This window comes from Pan paniscus, chromosome 19 (genome assembly GCF_029289425.2).
Source record: "Pan paniscus chromosome 19, NHGRI_mPanPan1-v2.0_pri, whole genome shotgun sequence".
In the NCBI taxonomy this organism is placed as follows: domain Eukaryota; kingdom Metazoa; phylum Chordata; class Mammalia; order Primates; family Hominidae; genus Pan; species Pan paniscus.
The window spans coordinates 54,727,179-54,749,875 of record NC_073268.2 but is presented as its reverse complement, the minus strand read 5'-3'; the positions used below and the strand labels follow the sequence as shown (position 1 = coordinate 54,749,875).

The 22,697-nt window shown below is 54.8% G+C and overlaps 1 protein-coding gene and 1 pseudogene across 7 annotated transcripts; one reads left to right on the top strand and one right to left on the bottom strand.

Moving 5' to 3' along the window:
• Nucleotides 1-2,911: 2,911 nt before the first annotated feature.
• LOC100975367 (TBC1 domain family member 25-like) lies at nt 2,912-12,015 on the bottom strand (annotated as a pseudogene).
• ALDH3A1 (aldehyde dehydrogenase 3 family member A1) lies at nt 11,018-21,352 on the top strand. Of its 7 annotated transcripts, none has more exons than XM_034942258.3 (11): nt 11,018-11,138; nt 14,211-14,377; nt 15,875-16,106; nt 16,708-16,793; nt 17,126-17,334; nt 18,128-18,245; nt 18,861-19,002; nt 19,664-19,830; nt 20,240-20,339; nt 20,883-21,013; nt 21,101-21,352. In XM_034942258.3, the coding sequence occupies exons 2-11, from the start codon at nt 14,216-14,218 to the stop codon at nt 21,113-21,115; spliced, it is 1,362 nt and encodes a 453-aa protein (XP_034798149.1). In that variant the 5' UTR covers nt 11,018-11,138; nt 14,211-14,215; the 3' UTR covers nt 21,116-21,352. The 7 variants fall into 7 exon arrangements, 6 of the variants coding, with proteins under 6 accessions (XP_034798149.1, XP_034798148.1, XP_003807330.1 ...); XM_034942257.4 differs by lacking the exon at nt 11,018-11,138 and adding an exon at nt 13,601-13,676; XM_003807282.6 differs by lacking the exon at nt 11,018-11,138 and adding an exon at nt 13,729-13,902.
• Nucleotides 21,353-22,697: the final 1,345 nt, after the last annotated feature.

Genomic DNA, 22,697 nt, shown 5'->3' with positions numbered 1-22,697 from the left:
CCTCCCAAAGTGCTGGGATTACAGGCGTGAGCCACTGCACTCCGCCCATACTCTTTTATCTTTCCCACACTGAAACTCTGTTCCCATTCAACACTCACTCTCCATTCCCCTCCCCTCAGCCCCCAACAACCATCATTCTAACCATTCTATTTTCTGTCTCTATACATTTCACTTCTCAAGTACCTCGCGTAAGTGGAATCATACAGGATTTGTCCTTTGGTGACCAGCTTATTTCACTCAAGGTTCATATCCATGTTGTAGCACATGTCAGGATTTCCTTCCTTTTTTTTTTTTTTTGAGACGGAGTCTCGGTCTGTCATCCAGGCTGGAGTGCAGTGGCACAATCTTGGCTCACTGCAACCTCTGCCTCCTGGGATCAAGTGATTCTCCTGCCTCAGTCTCCTGAGTAGCTGGGATTATAGGTACCCGCCACCATGCCTGGTTGATTTTGTATTTTTAGTAGAGTTGAGGTTTCGCCATGTTGGCCATGCTGGTCTCAAACTCCTGACCTCAAGTGATCTGCCCACCTTGGCCTCCCAAAGTGCTGGGATTACAGGCATGAGCCACCATGCCCAGCCTCCTTACTTTTTTTTTAGAGACAGAGTCTTGCTCTGTTGCCCACCACTGGAGTGCAGTGGTTCGATCATAGCTCACTGCAGCCTCAAACTCCTGGGCTCAAGCAACCCTGGTGGCATGTGCCACTATGCCTGGCTAATTTTCTTTTTTGTAGAGATGGGTGTCTCACTATGTTGCCCAGGTTGGTCTTGAGCTCCCGGTCTTAAGTGATCCTCCACCTCAGTCTCTTGGGTCGCTGGGATGACAGGCATGAGCCATGGTGCCTGGCCTTCCTTCCTTTTTAAGGGTGAATAATATTCCATTGTATGTGATTTTTGTGGATGGTTTTGAATGGGCCTGGGGGGCTCTGTAGTTGTCTTAGTGATTATGGGGTGGAAGGACACAGCTGGAATGGAGCGTGCTCCAGTTTGGGAGGCACTGGGAGACTCACCCACTCTCCACCCATCACCAGGGGGTCCCAAGGCCTGAAATGCCATCATCTTGGGCTCTGTACATCTTTCGTGTGCTCTGGGCCTTTGCCCTGTGGAGACCTCTCCCAAGGATGAGGGAGCAGAGCCGGCCCTTCCATATCTTCCAGCATCTCTGCCATGTAAACAGAAAACTAGACATTGGAGAGCTGGTGAGAGTTGAAGGAATCATGAACCTAACAGGAGAAAAACAGGACCTTTTTCCTTCCTTCCCTGGAGCCTCCCTCACACACAGATGGGCTCCCCACCACTCTGCGCCAACCATGGGGCTCCAAGGGACTCCCTGATGGAGATGGGGGTAACTGCAAGGAAAGGGGTGGTGTTTCATTGCCCGTTGGGATGTCTTCTCATACAAAGGACTAGCTGAACCACCCTCTGTGTCATTTGAGCTGGTTGAGCAAGAAAAAAGAATGAGACAAAGATGGCTGGGCAGAGAGGGGCTGAGCGCGGTGCCTGCACAGGCATCTTGCATGGGGACAATGCGTTCGCTCCCTCTGGGCCAGCTGCACCCCAGGAGGCTTGCTGGGTGGGCCACCTTGCTGATGCCATGGCCAGGGACCTGCTGGTGAGGTGAGGGGCCCCATGGAAGGTACTTGGCGGAGGGTATGGGGGGCAGCAGGAATCTCCCTCCCTCTCCAGGAACCCAGTGGTGGGTAAGCACTGCAGGGGCTGTGAAGAGCAGCACCTCCCAGGAGCACCAGTTAAGTCAGAAGTCCTTCGCTCTTGCCCATTTTTCTCCTACCAGCCGATATTCCAGAGGGAAAGGGAGACCCAGGGTGGGCGGGGTAATGAGGCCTTCCTTGTCCCCTTCCTCAGGGCCACAGGCCCAATCCAGGCTGGGCAGAAGCGCATTCACTAGGGTCCGCTTAATAAATTATCCTGGACCTGGCGTTTTGATATGGGACACCAGCCAGGAAGGGATGGGAGCTGTTGGGGTGTCCTAGGGATGGATAATAAAGGTTGGACAAGGGACAGTGGGAGGCAGTAATTGGGAAAAAAGTCATTTTGTATTCATACCTCACTTGGGCCAAATAATAGCGTAAAACTAAAAGTACAGGAGGGCTCTGTACTTTTAGTTTTAAGTGGGGGGCAAAAACCTTGGGGCACAGAGGTGGGGAGGGGTAGGGGTGCCCATCCCAAATGCTACAGCCAAGGCCTGGGGTGGCAGTGGAGCGGAGGTGAGTCTGAAGCTCGTGTCCTGGCAAAGGAGGGCAGCCCAGAGTGGGAAACAGTGGGTAGAGAAATGGGCCTGTGATTACGGAGCAGAGACGGGAGGACCCATCGACACAGCGGAAAGGTAGGAAGAACTCACAGACAAGCCAGGGGAAGTGGAAGGAACAGCACTGGAGGCAAGAGGAAATAACCGGAGGAAGTAAACCGCTCCATACAGGGGGAAATTGAGAGGATAACCCCAAGTATTTCAGCCATTACACAAAGAGAGGCTGTCAGGATATTGTCTGAAAACAAGCCCTAGCTCTGCAGGATTGACGGGATGCATGCGGAACAGCAAGGTCGAGAAGGGCTGGGGGCGGTCCGTGTGTGGACAGATAAGACACAGACGTGGCGCGCCAGCAGTGTGAGCCACAGACAGGCAGACTTTCAGCTTAGAACATGTGATGATGAAAAGCAAATCTTATAAAGGAAAAAAGTCATAGTACCATATGGACTAAGCAAAATGACGGTTAAATACACAAAGCCAAAATTACTAGAATTGTAAGGAGAGCTTGATCCAAATACAGTTACAGTGGGCGATGTCAATACACAGCTCTCAGGCCAGTCAATAAAAAGGAATGATATAAAAGAATAACCAATACATTTGATTTAATAGGTGGAGATTCTTTTTTTTTCATGTGTTTAAAGTTGTTAAAACAGCAGAAACAGAGTAAAGAGGCCGTGGCTCCTCTGGGGCAGTGGCAGAGCAGGCCCCTGCATACTTAGACCTGGGGAGGAAGGGCTCTATGCAGGGCAGGGTGGGGGCAGTGCTGTAGCAGGGCCCTGCATACTTAGACCTGGGGAGGAAGGGCTCTATGCTCCAGCAGGTCTAGGGCTGGCAGGCAGGGAGGTGGGTTCTCACGTTTGGCCCTCATGGCAAAGAATGGAGATCTGGTGGGGCTGATGGTGGGCTGGAGAAAGCCTGATCAAGATGTAGCTGTGGCCTCAGCCCCCTCCTCCAAGTCCCACACTGCAGGTAATCAGCAAAGAGAGCCCTGGCCCAGCACAGGACACGCCCCAGGTGGCGTTTTCACATGAGGCGGCCAAAGCACATGGCCAGCTCGTTGTCATCCAGCGCATTGCGCATGGTGTGGTTGCGGTGCTCCAGCAGGAGGGCCAGGTAGAGGAACAGCATAAATGGGTTCCCCCGACCAGACTCCTGGGGTGGGGGCAGCCCCATTGGTGGTGTGGGTGGCAGGGACTTTCCAGGGTCTTTCTGGGAGCCTACCTCTCGCACCAAGGGGGAGCCGACAGCATGTCAGCAGTGGCAGACGCTTCCTGGGTGGATGGTGGAGATAAGGAAGATGGGGAATCAGGATGGGAAAAGGAGGAGAGCAGTGGGTCTGGGGAGTTTGGCAAAGGCTTGGAGAGGGACTTGGAGCTAATAAGGGTGGTTGGGTGGGGCAGCTGGACCAGAGGGTCCCTCCCGAAGCCCATGTTATCCCTGAGTTGCTGGAGGCCATCCAGGACGGCTTGTCTCAGGTGACACCCCCTGCTACCAGGCCCCTGGCTGGCTGTGGCCAGGTGGTCAATGGCATCTTCAAAGGTACTACCTCCTCCACTGGCAGGCCTTAGCATGTGCCTGTCACACGGGCCGCCCCCTGTGGCCACCAAAACCAGTGTCTGCCACTTAGCTGGGGGATCCAACCAGTTCTCCCTCACGTTCAGGAGGATCAGGGGACAGCGAACTTCAGGTGACCTCACACATGTAGAGGGCATCTTTGAAGGCGACCTCTCGCTTGAGCTCCAGCAGCAAATTCAGAGGAAAAGCAAACACTTTCACTCCTGTGTTATAATAGGAAAACAAAAATAAAGGACCTATATAGTTTAAGCACCAAAAGAAACTAGGAATTGATAGAAACGGAAATCAATGAGCTGGGAAACCAACACGCATCCCATTCATACTTCTTTTAGAGTGGATGAGCGACCCCACGCATGGACTGGTCTCTGCAACACTGATGAGACAGACCTGGGCACATCGTGATTTGCAGTTTCCCTGGTAAGGGGAATGGGGATAGCAGACACGTTCAAGACTAGGAATGAGAACAGAATTTGGAGAAAACCGTATTCCACACTCTGGCAATATGTTTGCAAACCTGGGGGGAAGGACTCCCCAGGATATGAGTCTCCTCAAGGGGATGCCAGGTCAGATTCTCGGGTGAAACCTGGCTCGATCGCTCACTAGCTGTGTGACCTTATGCAAATCACTTAGCCTCTGTGTTCTTCAGTTCCTCATCTCTCATGGAAATAATGATAGTTTCTGCCTCTTGGGGGCTTGTGAGGACTAAAGGAGTTCATACATGGAAGTGCTCAGACCTGGCACATAGCAAAGGGTCAGGAAGGGGTGGAGTTGTTATTAAACGATGTTGGCACACAGGCTGTGCATCTGCAAAAAAAAATACAACGTGTGGGCTGGGTGCAGTGGCTCACGCCTGTAATCCCAACACTTTGGGAGGCCGAGGCAGGTGGATCACAAGGTCAGGAGTTCAAGATTGGCCTGGCCAAGATGGTGAAACCCCATCTCAACTAAAAATACAAAAATTGGCCGGGCGTGGTGGCAGGTGCCTGTAGTCCCAGCTACTCAGGAGGCTGAGGCACAGAATTGCTTGAATCCGGGAGGCAGAGGTTGCAGTGAGCCAAGATCGTGCCACTGCACTCCAGCCTGGGCGACAGAGTGAGACTCTGTCTCAAAAAAAAAAGGAAGAAAGAAAGAAAAAGAAAAAGAAAATCAATGTGCATTTCCATTTGCATTTGTAAAATCAACTCTTGATGGATTCAAAGTGAATAATAAAACAATAAAAATCTTAGCAGAAAATTAGGAATTAATCCTGGGGCAAGGAGTACCCTCGTAATCTAAACTAAAACAGGAGAGTTCTATTTAGCTTTATAAAAACTTTTATATAACAAAATATACCATAAATAAAGTCCGTGGATAAATGATAGATTCAGGAAAATACTAGTGATACAGATGGCTGTAATATACAAAGAGCGCCTAGACACTGACAAGGAAAACACAAACCCTTCCAAGAAATGGGCAAATGCCAATGGCCATTGCACAGTGAGGAATGCACCAGCCACTAGGCAGCAGGGAAACGGCAGAGTGCCACACACTGCCAGGCCAGCTGGAACTACAACAGCCCCTTAGGGCCACCTTGGTGGATAGTCACCGGCAACACCTGTGAAGACTGACAAAGCCAGCATCCCTGGGATCTAACACGCAGAAATACACACGCCAAGACATGCAAAGCGGCCCATGGAGCATTGATCCAAAGTGGAAGGCAAAGTGGTCTCCCATCCACGGGGAACATTGTGGTTGCTTGCACATTCTACATGCTTACCACTGCTTTCACACGGCCATGAGGAGGAATGGACTCCAGCTCCCGGCCGCCCCGGATGGAGTGGGGTCAGAAGATGCAGAAGAGGGTGCATGATGAGGCTCTGCTTTTAAAATGCTGACAGCTTCCAGTGTGTCATGTACATTTTTGTGTATGTCAAATAAGCACTGAGAAAAACTTAGGGAAAATATTGTGGATTACAGATGAGACACTCATATTGAGAAAGGGGCAAACCAAGTACGTACAAAAGAAAAAGTCTGAGCTAAACTGTGTATTATGTTTGTAAAATTACATTTGTGTGATTATTGTGAAGAAACAAAACAAATTTTCTTTGCATTTTTCGAGTAAACATTATATTTCATGTGTGATGAGGGTGCATTCCGTGTCCGTTAAGATCCAGGACGGGGCTTCCCAGACCCCAAGAGACTGGCAGTACCAACCCAAGCGTGCCCTGGCATGTCCTCCTGGCATGCCCGTTGTGTCCCTTCCAGGATGGCCGGGGTGTGGGCTGGTCTGCAGAGGCTCTGCAGCTGGGGCTGCAGCCAGGCGGTGACTCAGGCAGGTTCCACCTGGGCTAGGAGGGCCGGGCATTCCTGCTGTGAGGCTGCCCGTGCCTAACTCACCATGACTTGCACTTTGCTGCCATCCTGCCTGGCAGGCTGACTTAGCCAGGATGGCCCTAGTACCCACTTCCCCTCCAGCCAGCACTCATGCCTTCTGCCCCGCTAAGATGCCCTTTGTCCTGACTCGGCAGAGGCTTCCTGGGAGCCAGGGCCTGGGCCTGGGAGCCACAGCTTCCTGGGAGCAGGAAAGTCCAAGGGAGATGGGGTGAACACTGGGGCCTCTGCAGCATCTTAGGGGAGGCTCCCCCTTGCTCGCACTCACCTCCGCTGGCTGCAAACCTGCAGCTTCTCTGACCCAAGGCACTATGACTGGCGGCAGATAAAGAGATGAAGAAGCCCCAGAAGTCCTTTCCTACAAGTCCCCAGAAGGTGTGGACACAGTGGGGAAATTGCCCCGGGCACAGCCAGTTCTGCTGACTTCATGCCTCTCCAAAGAGGGGCTTTGTAACAGTAACAGAGGGCTTTGTAACAGACTGACTGCTCTTGGCTGGGCACGGTAACTGGATTACAGCTCTCTGTGGCCTTCAACTCCTGGGCTCAAGCGATCCTCCCACCTCAGCTTCCCCGAGTAGCTGGGACTGCAGGTGCGTGCCACCACGCCCAGCAGATTTTTACATTTTTTGTAGAGATAGGGTCTTGCTTGGTCACCCAGGCTGGTCTCAAACTCCTGACCTCAGGTGATCTGCCCGCCTCTTCCTCCCAAAGTGCTGGGATTACAGGTGTGAGTCACCGTGCCTGGCTGAACACTAAGTCGTATTATTTCTACCTAAATATGTGTTTGTACGCACTAAGCAAGCTCTCTTTATTCCCCCACCTCCCCACCCTTCCCAGCCCTGGTAACCACCGATCTATTCTCTATCTTCATGAGATCCACTTGTTTGGCTCCCACACATGAGGGAGAACATGTGGCATTTGTCTTCCTGAGTCATAACACTTTTAACCAATGGGGAGGTCCCTGAGACCCACTGCCTAATTTTCTCCTTTCTACTCTCTCTTTTTTTTTTGAGACAGGGTCTACCTGGTCACTCTGTCCCCCAGGCTGGAGTGCACTGGCATGATTACAGCTCACTGAAGCCTCGAACTCCTGGGCTCAAGTGATCCTCCCGCCTCAGCCTCTCAAGTAGCTGGGTGCATGCCACCATGCCCAGCTAATTTTTTTTTTTTTTTTTGAGATGGAGTCTCGCTCTGCCCTCATCCAAGTTGGAGTGCAGTGGCGCAATCTTGGCTCACTGCAACCTCCACCTCCCAGGTTCAAGCAATTCTCCTGCCTCAGCCTCCCGAGTAGCTGGGATTACAGGCATGCACCACCACGGCCAGCTAATTTTTGTATTTTAGTAGAGATGGGGTTTTACCATGTTGGCCAGGCTGGTCTTGAACTCCTGAGCTCAAGTGATCTGCCCGCCTCAACCTCCCAAAGTGCTGGGATTACAGGCGTGAGCCACCGCACCCAGCCTCCTTCCTTTTTTTTATTTTTTGTAGAGATGAGTCTCTCTATGTTGCCCAGGCTCCTTCTACTCGTATAAAGAAAGTGGTTTCCCCTCCCAACAACTATATCTAATCTAAATGTTCCTTGAAATTTAAGCAAACTCGCTATTCATTCATTCATTCATTCAACACTTTTTTTGCTAACTTTGGGTGAATTTGCTGAAAATCGTCTTGCTAAATGATTGCTTTTCCATCAGAGGGATGGTTAGGTGTAGTGGGCTGCTTCCGTATCTTCAGAGGTCTCCCTTGTGCCAGGATATGGTGCTGGACAAAAGTTGAGATCTCTGCCTTTGTGGACATTCCAGTCCAAGGGGGAATAAGGAGAGAAGAAAAACAATCAACACATAGTCACACAAACAAAGATATGAATGCAGGTTGTGACAGGTTCCTGGAAGTAAGGAAGGTTTTATTTGAGAGGTGAGAGAGGTCAGGGAAGCTGAGATCTGAACATGGATAAGAGTTAGTCTGGTGCAGAGTGGAAGAAAAAGTGTCCCAGGGAGAAAGAACAGCATGTGCAAAGGCCTTGTGGTAGGAAATTGCCTGGTTAAGTCAAGGAATGCCAGCAGACTGGAGTGCAGTGAGAATGGTGGGAAGTGGTGCGAAGTGAGGCTGGCAAGGCAGCCAGGAGCCAGGCCAGGCAGGGGCTCACAGGCCATGGGAGGAAGCTTCCTGATAGCAAGGGGGTGCCACCCAAGGATGTGAATCAGGGGAGAGACATGCTCAGGTCCTTATCGTCCGCATGTCTCTCTGGCAGCCACTTGGAGAAGGCAGCTGAGCCTGACTCAAGGAGAGTAGGCAGAGGGCAAGAACAGTGGCCTGGGAGAGAGAGAGTGAGTGACAGCCCAGGTGAGGATGAGGCATTGGGGATGGAGTATTAGGACTTGCAAAGATTAACTCATGCTTGCAATCCCAGCACTTTGGGAGGCTGAGGCGGGAAGATGAATTGAGCCCAGGAGTTTGAGACCAGCCTGGGCAACATAATGAGACCCATCTCTACAAAAAATTTAAAAATTAGCCAGGCATGGTGGTGGGTTCCTGTAGTTACAAGGTGGGAGGATCGCTTGAGCACCGGAATTCAAAGCTGCAGTGAGCCGTGATGGCACCACTGCACTCCAGCCTGGGCAACAGAGCAACACCCTGTCTCAAAAAAAAAAAAAGAAAAAGAAAAAAAGAAAAAAGAAAATCGGAAAAGCAAGTATCTGCAAGTTTCTAGCACAACCCACACTCCCACACTTTTGCCACTACTGAAACTATAACCAAAACCCAAACACGCAAACAAGGATTTTGTTCTTCGTAGATTTGAACTGCTTTTAGGCTCCTTGCTCTGACGCTTCCACCACTACTGCTGCCACTTTTGATGACACCCACACCACCTAACCTTTCCAGGATGCCCTCGGCCCGCCAGGCACTGTTCTGGTCACTTCGTGTACTCAGTGCTGTGTTGCTGGCTTTTGCTAGTTGCTTCCATGGTTCTCCCAGGGGAGGGCCGCTGCCACGAGAAGTCAGCTCCGAATGGCCTTCGGCCTTGCATTCTGCCCTCTACTCAAGATCCAAATTCCCAGGAGAGTCAGGGAGGCCTCATGGGGAGCCCACCCCAACCCATGGCTGGCCTGGAGAAGGCACCTGGTTGATCATCTCACCAAGTAGGAAGGGGTTGCCTGCAAAGATAATCAGCTGCTGCCACCAGAAAAGGGGAGAGGCTGGCACAGGCTCGGTCTTCCCCCCTCTCAGGAGGCACCCCACTTTGCACCTGCCACCCAGTCCAGCCCCTGCACAGGTGCGAGGTCCTGCAGATGCTTCTTTCTGCTGTTTCTGGGATGTTTCCCATTCTGTTAGTCTTATTTGGGGGTCTCGTCATTTCTTGCCTGCATTGCTGGAAGCTGCAGCCTTTGGGCTAGACTTTTCTCACACTGTGCCCTGTCCAGGGGGTTCTCTAAAACAAAAAATAGCAGACATTTGTCTGTCTGATAATCTCCTCAGCGCCCTGCACCCCCACAGCCAGCCTGGCCCACAGGCCTCCGTGAGCCCCCGCCCCAGGAGAGTCATTCACCTCCACACCTCCTGCTGGCAACAGTGGACACATCGCACTTTTTCGTGACATAACGTTCCCAGCCTCTGTGCCTTTGCTTCTGCTCTTCCAGCCCCCTTGCTGTTCCTTGCCCAAATGCTTCTCACTCAGCTCAGATGATGTTCCCTCCCACGGACTCTCACCCCAGCCCCTCTAGCATCCTCTGCCTACCTGGTTACTACAGTGTTCACATTATTTTGAAATTTCCTGTTTATTTTGTCAGTCAATAAATATTTATTGAGCATCTACTATAAATGCTGTATGGAGATTACAGCAGTGAACAAATCAAATTCTAGCTGTCAGGAGTTAAGGGACAGGTAGCAAACAAGATATAAACGCTCCAGAGAAAAAATAATGGAGGAAGACGACAGCATTGTGCTATTTTCCACAGCACATTGGAGCGTAGCCGGGTGGGTGGACGTAGGGGAAGGGGGCTCCAGGTGGAGAGAAGCAGGAGGGCCAGAGCACATCCTCAGGACTCGTAGGCCAGGACCGGAACCTTGTGTTTTCCCCGAATGAAATGGGAAGCAGGGACCCCATGCTGGTAAGCAGCCTGCCCGCAGGCGGGTGAGGATGGCGGGAAGCTCCTGGTGAGAGGGGCCGAGAGTCTGTTCCACACCTGCCTCCTCCCCACAGCGTGGTGCAGAGCAGGAGCCCAGCGAACATTGATCAGACAGCGTGGGAACGGCTTTTCCAGACTCCTTCCTTCCCAAGCGTCTCTGGTTTTCAGTGACTACACAGACCCTTGGCCCTCTTCTCAGCTATTCAACGAGGGAGCAGATTTATGGATTGGAGATCCCCATCAAAAGTCCCCAGCCTGTGGCTCCCCAGCGTTAGGATCTCTGACTCAATGGGGCCCTGTGCACACTGGGGGATGTGAAGGGCCCGGGGCAGCGGTGGCTGGGGGTGCGTTTCGGGGGAGCTGCATGCTCTCACTGTGGTTCGTGGCTGACCCCTGCCGATCTTATGTAACCAGAGAACTCAGAGAACCGCATCTGGCAGCGGCAAGTCTGGAAAGCTGGAAGAGCTCCACGCCAGGCTGAATCAATCAGCAGCCCCCACGCCCAGGGCAAACATAGGCTCTTTTGAAGATTGGAGATGTGCCCTGCCCAAGCCTTCAGAAACATTCTCGCATTTCAGAAGTGAACAAAAGCAAACAGCCCGGGACCTAATCCCCAGAACCTGGGCTGTAGGGAGCAGAGGTCCAGAGGACGCCACACCCCACATTTGAATATTTTTTTTTCTTGTCACGCAAACTTCCTGGGCAGGAACTCCAAGGGCTCAATGGACGGGAAGCAGGGTCCTTAAATACGTCCCCTCTTGGCTCTTGCCGTTCCAGGAGCCCCAGTTACCGGGAGAGGCTGTGTCAAAGGTAATCCTCTTCCCTGCATTCCTTATTTTTTCTCTTGTCTAGGTGGAGTCTGCACTCAGAGCCGGGGCCCTAAGTGTCAAGAGTCCTACATCATCTCTCCAGGGGGTCCCTGCCTCTGGGACCATCATCTCTGGAGCATCCTCCTGGACCTCTGGCAGCTCTGCCATCCCCCAAACCAGGAGGCAGAGGTCCCAGGGATCCGCGGAGCAGGGACACCAAGGTGGCCATGGAGTGAGAGGCCTTGATGGGCCGTCAGACTCCATGACTGGAAGGAAGGCAGCAGAGCCGAGTGCTAAAGGCATGAGCTGCTGACAGAGATGCATGTGGGTTCAAACCCTGACATGCCACCTGCTAACTGTGAGATCAGATACAGCATTAAATGTTTCTCAGTCTCCCTTTCCTCATCTGTAAAATGCACTCATAACCGTTTCTTCTTCATGGGCATCACTACAGAGCTTTTGTGAGGATGGAAGGCAATGAGGAGGGGAGGAGGTGTCACTGGGGGGCAAAGTCAACACTGGCACAGGTGAGAGGAGCGGGGTGCAGGAATGTGGGGTGTGAGGCGACAGGCTCTGGGGAGGCCCCCAGTGCCTGCTGCAGCAGCTCCCATTTGGGTGCAGCTGCGACGTGATGGTGTCCACTCATCTCTGTGAAGTGGCACCTTTGTTAACCTGTCTCTCGGGGAAGTCCTGGGAAGGCCGTCCAGCCCAGAGACCACAGTTCCAAGTGGCGATGCTGGGGTGCAAGGCCAATCCCGTCCCACGCTCACCAGGCTCTTCCCACCTGGGCTGCCTGCCTTGGTTTGACCATACAAGGCTCGGGAGAGAAACAGGACCTTCTCTCCTGGGTTGTGGTCAGCAGGAGGGGCCTGGCCCATGGGACTGAGGAGGTCCCAGTGAGGGGGCTTTCCCAGCCTCCTATCAGATCATAGGGAGGGGCCATGGAAGGGCCAGGCTTAGAGCACCCTCAATGCCAGCAGGTCCCTCCTCCCTGTGCAGAAAGCCTGGGACTAGGGGTCAGCCTATGGGGAGGGGAGGCAGAGGAAGGATTGGAAGCCACTCGCTGGAATGTAGGCAGGACCATATATCTATATACAATATAATTATATATTACATATGATATATAGGGTTTTTTAAAAAAATGGAAATACCCTATTTCTGCTGATGTTAAAAGTTATGCCGGGTCTGCAAGTGGGCTGAGTATCTCAGGAAGGGGAGTAAGGAACTGGTAACAGTGGCCCCTCTGTGGGGCAGCACCTGACAGCTGATGGAGCAGGGAGGAGGGAGGCAGACTTTTTTCTGTGCCCCTTTGCTATATTTTACATTTTGTTTCATGAGCATGTAGTGCCTATCTTAAAACGCACCAAAATTTAAAAAATACAAGCTCATTGCAAAAAGTCAAACATTGCATAAGAGGAAAACAGATCATCAATAATTCCACCCCCATCAGTTGTCTCATCATGTCGGGGGCTACCGTTCTAGTCCTTTCTTGCATGTTAGAGCGTGCACGCCCACACACGCACACGCGTGCACACACACGCACATGCACACACACACACGCACACACACACGCACACACACACATGCACACACACATGCACACGCCTGGTACATCTGTTGTTCTGTAACTTGTTTTCTGTTTTTCTTTCTTTCTTTCTTTCTTTTTCTTTTTTTAGATGGAGTCTCGCTGAAAGTAATTATATTACTTACCCGAGGCCTTCAAATACCGCTTCCACTGACAGCCTCTTGACTTCTAGCAAATCTCACTAACCTTGCCTTACCTCCTACCACTAATCTAATAGGAGAACTCTGTGATTATGGCTCCATTCTCCCGGTCAAAGTGCTGGAGTGCAATGGCCCAATCTCGGCCCACTGCAACCTCCTCCTCTCAGCTTGGTTCAAGCAATTCTCCTGCCTCAGCCTCCCAAGTAGCTGGGACTACAGGCGCCTGCCACCACTCCCAGATAATTTTTGTATTTTTAGTAGAGACAGGGTTTCACCATGTTGGCCAGGCTGGTTTTGAACTTCTGACCTCAGGTGACCCGCCCACCTCAGCCTCCCAAAGTGTTTGCTAGGATTATAGGCGTGAGCCACCGCGCCCGGCCTGTAACCTGTTTTCTTTCTTATCCCCAGTGCCTGAGACACCCCTGGTGCAGAGAGAGCCCCTACAAACATGCTGAATAGCCTGCTCCACCTAATCCCTAAATACTGCACAGTAAACCCTTACGTGGGTGTGACAGGAGTCATTTAAACTGTCTCCTTTCTTTCGGACCTTTGGGATGTTTACAATACTTCCCTGTTATAGAAAACAGTGATGACTTTCTTATTCGTGAATGTTTAGGAAAGGCTGTAGGACCTTTTCGTCACAGAGAAGTATGTTTGAAAAACTTTTGCCACATATTGCCAAATTGCCCCCAGCAGGGCCATCCCGATTTGCCACTATACTTTCGTGTATTGGTAGCAGGAATCGCCTCCACACCTCTTTGTGGAAATCTGCAGCTCTCTGAATCCTTGGCGGGCATGGGCGTGCGTCTCCCAGGTGTGGCACGCGTGGTTTACACACCAAGCCTGGTTCAGCTCTGCCAAGAAACCAGCGCTTTTCAGAACAATGGCTTAGCCAGGAGGGTGGTGCTGGGTTTTTCTTTATCGGCTTGGGTGTGGAATCGCGGACTGCGCCCCTCCAATCTGATCTGGAGAGTGGCTGACTGCGTGTGCAGAGCTCTGGGGGTGTTGGTCTGGGATTGTGCCATCAGCTTTGCAAGCAAGTAAGGGAGCGGAAAAGGCCGGGAAAGGCCCTGCCGCGAGCACGCTGCCAAGAGCCCCCAGCAGCAGTTCGGCTTAGGACTTGGGTTGTGGCGGGTGTCACCTTCTCAGGGGCTAGCAAGGCAGCCGGGGCCCAGGCGTCTGAGTGAGGGGCGGGGGAGGAGGCGAGGCAGAAAGTGGACCTTCCAGCGGAAAGGCCATTTTCCCCAAGGCCGAGCCCAGGGAAGTCCCTTCCTATAGAATTCAGGCGGGGTGGGAGGCAGGGCGCGCTCGTGCCCCTCAGCCAGCTGCAGGTGCTCTCTGTCCCCAGGCGCCATGAGCAAGATCAGCGAGGCCGTGAAGCGCGCCCGCGCCGCCTTCAGCTCGGGCAGGACCCGTCTGCTGCAGTTCCGGATCCAGCAGCTGGAGGCGCTGCGGCGCCTGATCCAGGAGCAGGAGCAGGAGCTGGTGGGCGCGCTGGCCGCCGACCTGCACAAGGTGCTCGGGCTGGGCGGCCGCCTTCTGCCAGTGTCGGGGCCATGCGATGGGGCGGGGGGCGGGGGAGAGTGCGACCCAGAGAGGTTCAGGAAGGACTTGGGGCCACCTGGCCCCTCGGTCGCGGAGACTGGGCGCACCGCCCTCCCCTCCGCCGCGCCCCGCGCGCCCCCGCCGCCTCTTCCGCCCTCTGGCCTTTACCTCCTGGCCCGGCCTCCGCGTCCCGCCCGCAGCGTCCCCCATTTCAACTTCCTGCTGCCCCGACACCCTGAACTTCTGGTCCTCCCCATTCCTCAGCCCCACGCAGGACCACTCGGTTCTCCACACCAGGAACCAGAGCAGCTTGGCACCCCGGAGGGCATGGGGGGCTCTCCCCTCCCTCCCAGTTCTCACAGGGGCTGTTCCGTCCCTCGCCCTGAGCAAGACCAGACACCTCTGCATTCGCAGACCCCTGCTGTCCCCACATGCTGCCTGGGGTCCAGCGCTCCGGAGCCCATCCTCCCACCGACTACCCTCTTTGCTCCTGCACTTTTATTTTTATTTTATTTTATTTATTTATTTGAGACAGAGTCTCGCTCTGTCGCCCAGGCTGGAGTGTAATGGCGCGATCTCGGCTCACTGCAACCTCCGCCTCCCGGGTTCAGGCGATTCTCCTGCCTCAGCCTCCCCAGTAGCTGGGACAACAGGCGTGTACCACCATGCCCGGCTAATTTTGTATTTTTAGTAGAGACAGGGTTTCGCCATGTTGGACAGGCTGGTCTTGAACTCCTGCCCTCAGGAGTTCCTCAGGAGGAGTTCTCAGCCTCTCAGAGTGCTGGGATTACAGGCATGAGCCACAGCGCCGGGCCTGCTACTGCACTTTTCAAGAAATCGCTCAGGACTTCTCATCTTAAACCAGAAACAACAAGGAAACCCATTCTGTTGACTTTACAGCTTCTGTGTTGCTCTTCACAGCCCAAGTTTATAAAAGAGACGCGTTTTCCACCGTCTGCATCTCCTCTTCTCACCCCTGCTCCCCACAGGAGGCCCTGGGCGCCCAGCAGCCCTTGGTCCTGCATCTCCCTCCAGACAACTAAAGGGCCTGGCTCCCTCCACCCTGCCCGGATCCAGCTCCCAGTGCCCGAATCTATCCCCCCTCCCCGGATCGTTCCCCCCCTCCCCGGATCCATTCCCACTGCCTGAATCTACTCTCCCCTGCCCGGCTCTATTCCCCCTACCTGGATCCATTCCTTTGCCCATGCCTGGCCCCTTCACCGGCTCTCTCCCCTGGGGCCCCAAACCTACCTGGGCCCCCCTCTGGCAGAAAGGGGTCCTCTCAGACCCACAGGTCCAACGGCTAATCCTGGCTCTGCTTCCCCTGGGAGCCTTCTGCGGCTGCCCCCACCCTGGGCTGGGTGAGTGACCCCCATCTCCCTGGCAGCTGAGCAGTGGGGCTCCCCACTCGCCCCAGCTGCAGGTGGGCCCTGGCCCTGGAAGCTCACTCCGGCTCTGTCGCTGCAGAATGAATGGAACGCCTACTATGAGGAGGTGGTGTACGTCCTAGAGGAGATCGAGTACATGATCCAGAAGCTCCCTGAGTGGGCCGCGGATGAGCCCGTGGAGAAGACGCCCCAGACTCAGCAGGACGAGCTCTACATCCACTCGGAGCCACTGGGCATGGTCCTCGTCATTGGCACCTGGAACTACCCCTTCAACCTCACCATCCAGCCCATGGTGGGCGCCATCGCTGCAGGTGCATGGCCCTGTGGGAAGGGAAGCTGGGGGAGCACCGTCCCCCAGCGTGGAGCCAAGCCAGGATGGGCTCAGGCCTGTGTTAAGAGTCCTGGGGTCAGATAAGGGTTTGCTGGGTCTGTCACAGGAGGCTGTGGGGACCAAGCTGTTTAGCCAGGCCTCTTGGTGCCTGAGGTCCAGTCAGGCTCAGGTGTCCACACCTGGTGATACAGAGAGGGACTGCCTTCCCCCACCCCTGTTGGGGGGCTGGAGCTTCTGTCACCTAATATGCATCAGGGCTTCCTTCCTAGAATGGGCCAGCGCTGTTCTACCAACCAGGCCCCCAGAGCCTCTCTCCCCTTTCTGCTTTTCCTCCAACATCTCAGCAACTCAGAGGGCCAGGTGGTGCAGCTCTGGCCAGCGTGTGCCTGTGTGTGTCCCTCTGTCATGTGCCCGTGTGTGCTCCTGGGTGTGCCCCGTGACATGTGCTTGTTTGCTAACAACTCTTCCATCCACTGTCCCGAGGACACACAATGGAGGGGAGGCTTCAGGTGTGGTCCTTGGGAGGGCAGAGCCTCTGGTGAAGTACCCTGGGCATAGGCCTGGCTCGGTGTGCTCTGCAGGGAACGCAGTGGTCCTCAAGCCCTCGGAGCTGAGTGAGAACATGGCGAGCCTGCTGGCTACCATCATCCCCCAGTACCTGGACAAGGTGAGTTGCCCTCCAGGGCCTCGTAACTCCATGGCCTCATAACTGAGCTAGGGCCAGGTCTTTGGGGGGTGAGAAATAGTGAATTCTTGCAGCAAGGGGCCAAGCTACTGGTGGGGCTGAGGATTGTTCTTAGCAGCTGCCCTGTCTCATTGGGGTGAACAGAGCCCCTGGGCCAGGAAAGGCGGTCTACTGCCAGTTACTGCCACCCCCCGCCCAAGGTGGGGTGCTGAGCTTCGGGGCTGCTCGTCTTGGCCACTGCACCTCACCCACACTTGCAAGAGCGAGGAGGGGCTTGGTCTTTGCTGAGCCTCCCCTCTCTCCTTGCATGGAAGGATCTGTACCCAGTAATCAATGGGGGTGTCCCTGAGACCACGGAGCTGCTCAAGGAGAGGTTCGACCATATCCTGTACACGGGCAGCACGGGGGTGGGGAAGATCATCATGACGGCTGCTGCCAAGCACCTGACCCCTGTCACGCTGGAGCTGGGAGGGAAGAGTCCCTGCTACGTGGACAAGAACTGTGACCTGGACGTGGCCTGCCGGTGAGAGGCACGGGCCTGCTGGCTGCAGCAGTCCTTACTCTGCCTTCCAAGCACACATGACTGCACCTCATGCTGTGGGTCCACTCTGAGTAACACAGACACCCCCTGCCTCATGGAGCAGTGGTCCTTGCAGAAACTTACATGGGGGTAGGGGTGGGGACCACATGCACAGAAGACGTGTGGGGAGTCCCAGAAGGCTTCCTGGAGGGGGAGAGGTCTAGGCTGAGCTCTGTTTGCTGAGTGCGCATCACTGGGGAAGTGGTACTCCAAGCAGAGGCTGCAGAAAAAGCAACTGTGGGACGTTCAGGACACAAGGAACTGTACTGGGTTCAGCCCTCTGATGGGGCAGGGCAATCTGAGTTCTGGAGAGCAGGCCCAGAGGGGAGAAGGGCCACCGCTGCTCGGGGTCTGGGGCAGAACCCGTATCTGCACCTCCTGACCCTAGCCAGGGCTCTGACCACCTCCATATCCCACATCTGTGGCCCCAGAGATGTAGGGGGGCCCGAGTAGCAGTGACACCTGGCTGTGCAGGACAAGGGCGTGATCAGGGAGCACGGAGGTTGCCCTCAACAGACGTCCTCTAGAAATTCCCCACCAGTCGCCAGTGAACATGATCAGGGCCATTGGGTCTGCTCAGTCCAGTGTCTAGAAGTGAGCAGACCGCTTGGGAGGACTCACTGGTGGCAAGGTCACAGCCGATGGCTTCTGCTGACCAGAGAGCTCAAGGGTCTGCAAAACGAGATGCAACTCCTGGGGAACCTTTAGGATTTAGTCCAGTCTGGGATTTTCACAGACGCATCGCCTGGGGGAAATTCATGAACAGTGGCCAGACCTGCGTGGCCCCTGACTACATCATCTGTGACCCCTCGATCCAGAACCAAATTGTGGAGAAGCTCAAGAAGTCACTGAAAGTGAGTGTTGACCCCTTGGCAGGGTGGGATGAGAGGCTGTAAGGCACAAGGGGGGCCTGGCCCCTTAACCGACTTCTACAGATTTGGAAACACTGGATTTATTTTCTTCTAATATAAACATAATGCAAGCTAGGCATGGTGGCTCACACCGGTAATCCCAGCACTTTGGGAGGTAGAGACTGGAGGATCACTTGAGGCCAGAAGTTTGAGACCAGCCTGGGTAACATAGCAAGATCCCATCTTTACAAAATATGTTTTTAAATTAGCCAAGCATGGTGGCATGGTGGTGCATGCCTGTTGTCTCAGCTATTTAGAAGGCTACGGTGAGGCTGGAGGATTACTTGGGCCCAGGAGTTTGAGGCTGCAGTGAGCTATGATTGCACCACTGCACTCCAGCCTGGGCAACAGAACAAGACCCTGTCTCTAAGAGAAAAAAAAAAGATAATGCACAATCACTATAGATTATTTAGAAAAGATTAAAAAGCATAAAGAAGAAAAAAGCTCCACCCAGAATCCCACCACCCAAAGACAGACACTGCTGGCCTGTGTCTGTGCAGCCTTTGGGCAGGACGAGGCTCTGCGTCCTTACCCGAAGCCCCCACCTCTTCTCCACAGGAGTTCTACGGGGAAGATGCCAAGAAATCCCGGGACTATGGAAGAATCATTAGTGCCCGGCACTTCCAGAGGGTGATGGGCCTGATTGAGGGCCAGAAGGTGGCTTATGGGGGCACCGGGGATGCGGCCACTCGCTACATAGGTGCGTGACCCCTGAAGAGCACAGCCCACCTGCCCAGGCTGCAGGGGTCCCCAGCAAGTTCACAGCAAGTGGGCACAGATACTTGATAAGCAGACGTGACCTCGGGATGGGTATAAATTGCTTTCACCAGGGAGCCTGGGGTAGACTCTAGCAGGCAGGGGCTGAGGACAGCCCCTGCTTCAGCCTCAGAATCCCCTCTCCCAGCAAAGGCCCAGAAAGAGGGGCCTCATCTCCCTGCCCCTCTGCAGCAGCAGGAGCAGGGACAGCAGAAGCCACAGGAGCCCCAGGTGTGCCCAGCCGTGAGTGGCCCCCAGTGCCCAGGCTGTGGGTCACCAGATGGGACCCTCTTGGCCCCGAGTTTGTCAAGGAGACAAGAGAATTCTGGCAGGGCATCAGGTGGCCGGCAGGTGCAGTGCCTGCTCCTGGAGGCAGATCTCGGGTCCTTCCATACAGGTTAACCTATAGTTGTCCCCAGTGGTCTGCTCAGATGGCATCCAGGACGCAGGTGCCTAGGGTACCTCTCTGAGGCCTCGTCCCTGCCCTTTTCCAAGCCTGGGCAGGTTTGCCTGGAAAAGGGTTGGAGCAGGGGTCTAGGTGCTTGCACTTTCCATCCGCGTGGGGGTCTCTGCGCCGTCCAACTCTGGCTTGTTTCCTGCCTCAGCCCCCACCATCCTCACGGACGTGGACCCCCAGTCCCCGGTGATGCAGGAGGAGATCTTCGGGCCTGTGCTGCCCATCGTGTGCGTGCGCAGCCTGGAGGAGGCCATCCAGTTCATCAACCAGCGTGAGAAGCCCCTGGCTCTCTACATGTTCTCCAGCAACGACAAGGTGGGTGGTGGGCCTGGGGTGCCCTCCGCCAGGGTCCTGGGGCCCACAGACCTGGGTTCAAACTGCAGCTTCACTGTTCTCTGGCTGTGTGACCTTGGGCAAGTCACTGGATCTTTCTGAGCTCCTTTCACCTCGTCTGTAAGATCAGGACAGCAGCATCACCTGAGGGCACTGAATGAGCGATCCTTGCCCAGGGCCCTGCACACAGGCATGGGGGCGGCTGCTGTCACTCTTTGCTCATGTGCTGACAGCCACGCGGTCTGCAGGAAGAGCAGGAGATGGAGGCTAAGGCTCTGCCTCCACCTGCTCCTGTCCTTGTGGCTCCAGGCTATACCCAGGCAGGGTCGGGTAGGGGGCTGGGGCATCCTGTGGGCAGGAGACTGAGGTCAGTGGCTGGGTCCTGGTGCAGGTGATTAAGAAGATGATTGCAGAGACATCCAGTGGTGGGGTGGCGGCCAACGATGTCATCGTCCACATCACCTTGCACTCTCTGCCCTTCGGGGGCGTGGGTGAGTCTGGGGCTGAGCTTGCTGCCTCCCTCTGGGCCCCCAGGGCTGGGCACACTCACCCAGCAAATTCAGGAGGGACCACCTCCTGCAGCCCGGGCGGCAGCATCCCATTAGCCTCTTCCATTTGGACCTTGGCCTCTGCGTGCCATCCATCAGACACACTTAACCTGGGAGCCTAGAGGTTCCTAGAGGTCACCTGGTGCACCGGCCTGTTTCATGGAGGCCTGAGAAAGGTGACCCAGGCCAGAGGTCACACAGCCATTTAGTGGCAGAGCTGGGATTAGACCCTTGCGGGGCACTCCCACAGTGTGGATGCCCTGGGGACACCCTAGACATTGGCCACCCTCAGGAGGCCCAGAAAAGGGCCACAACCTGGGGCTGGGTGCTGAGGGCCATAGGATTTGAGGGAAGGATGGGTGATGGTGGCTGGGGCTCTGCCTCCCTGTCCCTGTGGTTCTGGGATACACCCAACAAGGTGGAGAGGGAAACCTGGGGCGTCCTGGGGGCAGGATGCTGAGCCCTGTGCTTACTTCTCCTCCGCAGGGAACAGCGGCATGGGATCCTACCATGGCAAGAAGAGCTTCGAGACTTTCTCTCACCGCCGCTCTTGCCTGGTGAGGCCTCTGATGAATGATGAAGGCCTGAAGGTCAGATACCCCCCGAGCCCGGCCAAGGTGAGAGGGGGAAGGCGCTGTGGGGGAGACCGGGCTGTGCGGGACCAGGGCCTGGGGATCACTGCCCACTCCGTGTCCCTTTCACAGATGACCCAGCACTGAGGAGGGGTTGCTCCGCCTGGCCTGGCCATACTGTGTCCCATCGGAGTGCGGACCACCCTCACTGGCTCTCCTGGCCCTGGGAGAATCACTCCTGCAGCCCCAGCCCAGCCCCACTCCTCTGCTGACCTGCTGACCTGTGCACACCCCACTCCCACATGGGCCCAGGCCTCACCATTCCAAGTCCCCACCCCTTTCTAGACCAATAAAGAGACGAATACAATTTTCTAACTCAGCAAATGCAGGCATATGGCACTTCTTTTGTAGCCCTGCACCCACCGACCTGTCCTGCCTGATCCCACTGCCCCACACAGTGTGGTCACTGATGTACCAGCAAAGGCCTCTCATCAGCTGGTGGGGCCTTGTGCCAGGAGGCCATGCACGGTGTCAGGGTGACACTTGTCTTCCTTTTAGACTTGGGGAGGTCAGCTCTATCTCTGGTGTGTCCGGCCAAGGAGAGCCTGAGGAGGCTGGGCCTTGTCGGCACAGTGGCTCAGATACGGGGAGCTGATGCCGTCTCTTCCCAGACTAGCTTCACTATCTCGGGCAGGGGCCACTTTGTGAGACGATGCAGTAGTCAACACAAAACGCCCTGGTGATGTCATAGTGCTGCTCATGGGGGCAAAGGACCCGAGGCCAGGCAGCACCAGCACCCACGGTGCCTCAACTGCATGGCGTTGGGCTGCAGCTGGCCCAGAGTCCCGCCCCAGAGGCCTGAGGAGCCAGGACAGGGTCTGGCAAGGGGAGTCTGAAGCTGGGTGTTCTGGGGGCTGGTTAGACTCAGAGCCAGGAAGCCTCCCAGCCTGGGCCTGGCAGGTAAGGGGAGGCTGCTGGGGGAGACCTGCTGAGGCTGGGCCTGTCCCTCAGGGTCCTCTACACAGACTCTCCTGGTATCATGCAGCAAAGCCCTCCCGGCTTTTGCTGAGATTTCCTTGTGAAAACATAGAGTTTTGTGCCACCACCAACAGGTGTGCCTGGCCCCACCTGTGCCTGCTCCCAGCAAAAGCCCACCCTCCACCTGGCCCGTGCCCCGCCACCACCACCCCCTTCCCACTCCTGACCTTACTTTCTCTCCTGCGTCTTCAGTTTCCCCTTCTGTCCTGGACCATTCCTATTCTCTAGTGTCTTGAACCTTATTCCAAGTCCCCCAGACCCCAAATGCAACCAGAAAAACCGTAAAGTGTTACCTGTGCTTCCTTCCCTCCAGTGAGGGGGTGGGAGCAGGAGCAGAGAGGAAACTGTTTTCTTATGTTTTGTTTTGTTTGGATGTTTCCCGCGTGCACCTGTGACTTATTGTATACCCAGAGAATTGAGCCAAACTAAATCTTGGCTGGGAGTGGTGGCTCATGCCTATAATCCCAGTACTTTGGGAGGTCAAGGTGGGAGGATCCCTTAAGCCCAGGAGTTCAATACCAGCCTAGGCAATAGAGACCCTGTCTCTACTAAAAATAAAAAATTAGCTGGGTGCGATGGTGTGTGCCTGTAGTCTCAGCTACTAGAGAGGCTGAGGCAGGAGGATCACTTGAGCACAGGAGTTCGAGGCTGTAGTGAGCTGTGATGGTGCCACTGCACTCCAGCCTGGGAG